At 40.1% G+C, this 1857-nt stretch overlaps 1 protein-coding gene across 1 annotated transcript in view; it reads right to left on the bottom strand.

Moving 5' to 3' along the window:
- The window catches only part of LOC106870684 (protein virilizer homolog), a 68649-nt gene that overhangs the window by 13017 nt on the left and 53775 nt on the right, over positions 1-1857 (bottom strand). The window contains exon 30 of the mRNA XM_052974140.1: positions 1187-1393. Coding sequence (XP_052830100.1) covers positions 1187-1393 — 207 coding nt within the window. The remainder of the gene's footprint in view (positions 1-1186; positions 1394-1857) is intronic.

Raw genomic sequence — 1857 nt, 5'->3', positions numbered from 1 at the left:
TGTCTGTCTGTCTGTGTCCCCTCTCTGTCTGTCTGTGTCACTCTCTGTCTGTCTGTGTGTCCCTTTCTGTCTGTCTGTGTGTCCCTTTCTGTCTGTCTGTGTGTCTCTCTCTCTGTCTGTCTGTCTGTCTGTCTGTCTCTCTCTCTCTCTGCACACACGCACATGCGTCTGTAGAACCAAGTAACAGCTTTTCTTTCAAATGTTATACTCACAACACAACTGAACAAATTCATCTTTTTTTTCTTAATTAAAAATTAAATTAGCCTTTTCTGTTTAGTTTGCTTTACGAGCATTAAACTAATTGTTTTTACCACTTTTTTTTCTTTTGGTTGGGGGTGGGAGACATCTCAGTGCATCAAGGAATACATTATCTAAAGAGTCCTTCAAATGTTTAAGATCAGCAAGATTTGACATGATGGATATTTGGCTGCTGTTTCTAGCTGGTCATGTAACCACATAGGGACTTCATTGTTGACTCAGGTCTGGTGGGTTAGGGTTTATTATTGCCTTTTTTTCCCTATCATTGACCACAATTATGGGAATAAAGCTATGTTAATGACAATGATGTTATGGCCAGAAATGAACATGTTGACCATTAACAGCAGATTGCCTCCAGCAAACAATACAGAAAGTTAGTCAACGGTGGTCAACTCAATAAGAGTTTTTATTACAATAAGTTTCAATTTCAAATCCTGTTCAGGGCTACGTACGTAGAAGATGACATACAAAGTATTTTAACATCAAACAAAATAAAGTCCTTAATGATAATTGGGAATCAAATGAAATGGAAGCAAATAGATATTAAACAAATTAGGTTTATGGTCTAAAACTGGTGTTTATGTCTGTGTTCTTTCATGTTATGTAACTTAAGAGTTCAGCAAATAGAGATGGATGAAATAAATATACTACAATGGAGATGATTGAGTAAAATCTTGCACGGTAGCAGAATAAATTAACATTCATCATCACCATCATCACCATTTAACATCCACTCTCCATGTTGGTGTGGGAAGGATGATTTGACAAGACCTGGCAAGACGAGGGCCTACGCTACAGTCTATTGTCTGTTTTGGCATGGTCGCCACAGCTGGATGCCCTTCTTAACCGATAACTGAAAACCATTTATGAAAGACATAATAAAGCAGAGGAACACAGAGTGACCAAAAGTATTTCTACTCAAAGTTACCTTGACCGAAGCTGGCAAAGGATGGCAGCTTTGACAGAAGGATGAGATAGCAAGTAAGCCAACAGACTCAAAATCTTGATGACTTGCAAACAATTGTTTTTGTCTTCCTCTTCTTCTGGTGTTTCTTTCTCGCCATCTTTTTTCTCATCCCCTTTTTCCTTGTTGCCAGACGCTGTCAAATTATCAATCAACATCTCGTAGACACATCTAGAAAAATAAACAATTTACGAAGGCCATCATGCTGGGTAAACAAAGCAAAAACAAAAAAACACTGCTCTAAAAACAATTCAAGATAAAGTAAAGTAAAATTTATATAATGGAACTTATAAAAGAATTGCAAGAAGGATTCTCCAAGCCAAGTCATCTGGCAGGAGAGCTGAAGGTAGACCAACAATGAGATCATCATAGTCGTTTAACATCCGCTTTCCATTCTAGCATGGGTTGGACGGTTTGACTGGGGACCGGCAAGCCAGGAGGACGCACCAGGCTCCAATCTGATCTGGCAAAGTTTCTACAGCTGGATGCCCTTCCTAACACCAACCACTCCGAGAGTATAGTGGGTGCTTTTTACATTCCACTGGCATGAGGGCCAGTCAGGCAGTACTAGCATCAGCCACGTTTGGGTGCTGCTTTTTACGTGCTACCGGCACAGGAGGCAGTCCGGGGGGGGG

This window comes from Octopus bimaculoides, chromosome 17 (genome assembly GCF_001194135.2).
Source record: "Octopus bimaculoides isolate UCB-OBI-ISO-001 chromosome 17, ASM119413v2, whole genome shotgun sequence".
NCBI lineage: Eukaryota > Metazoa > Mollusca > Cephalopoda > Octopoda > Octopodidae > Octopus > Octopus bimaculoides.
This window is presented reverse-complemented; position numbering and strand designations above follow the sequence as displayed.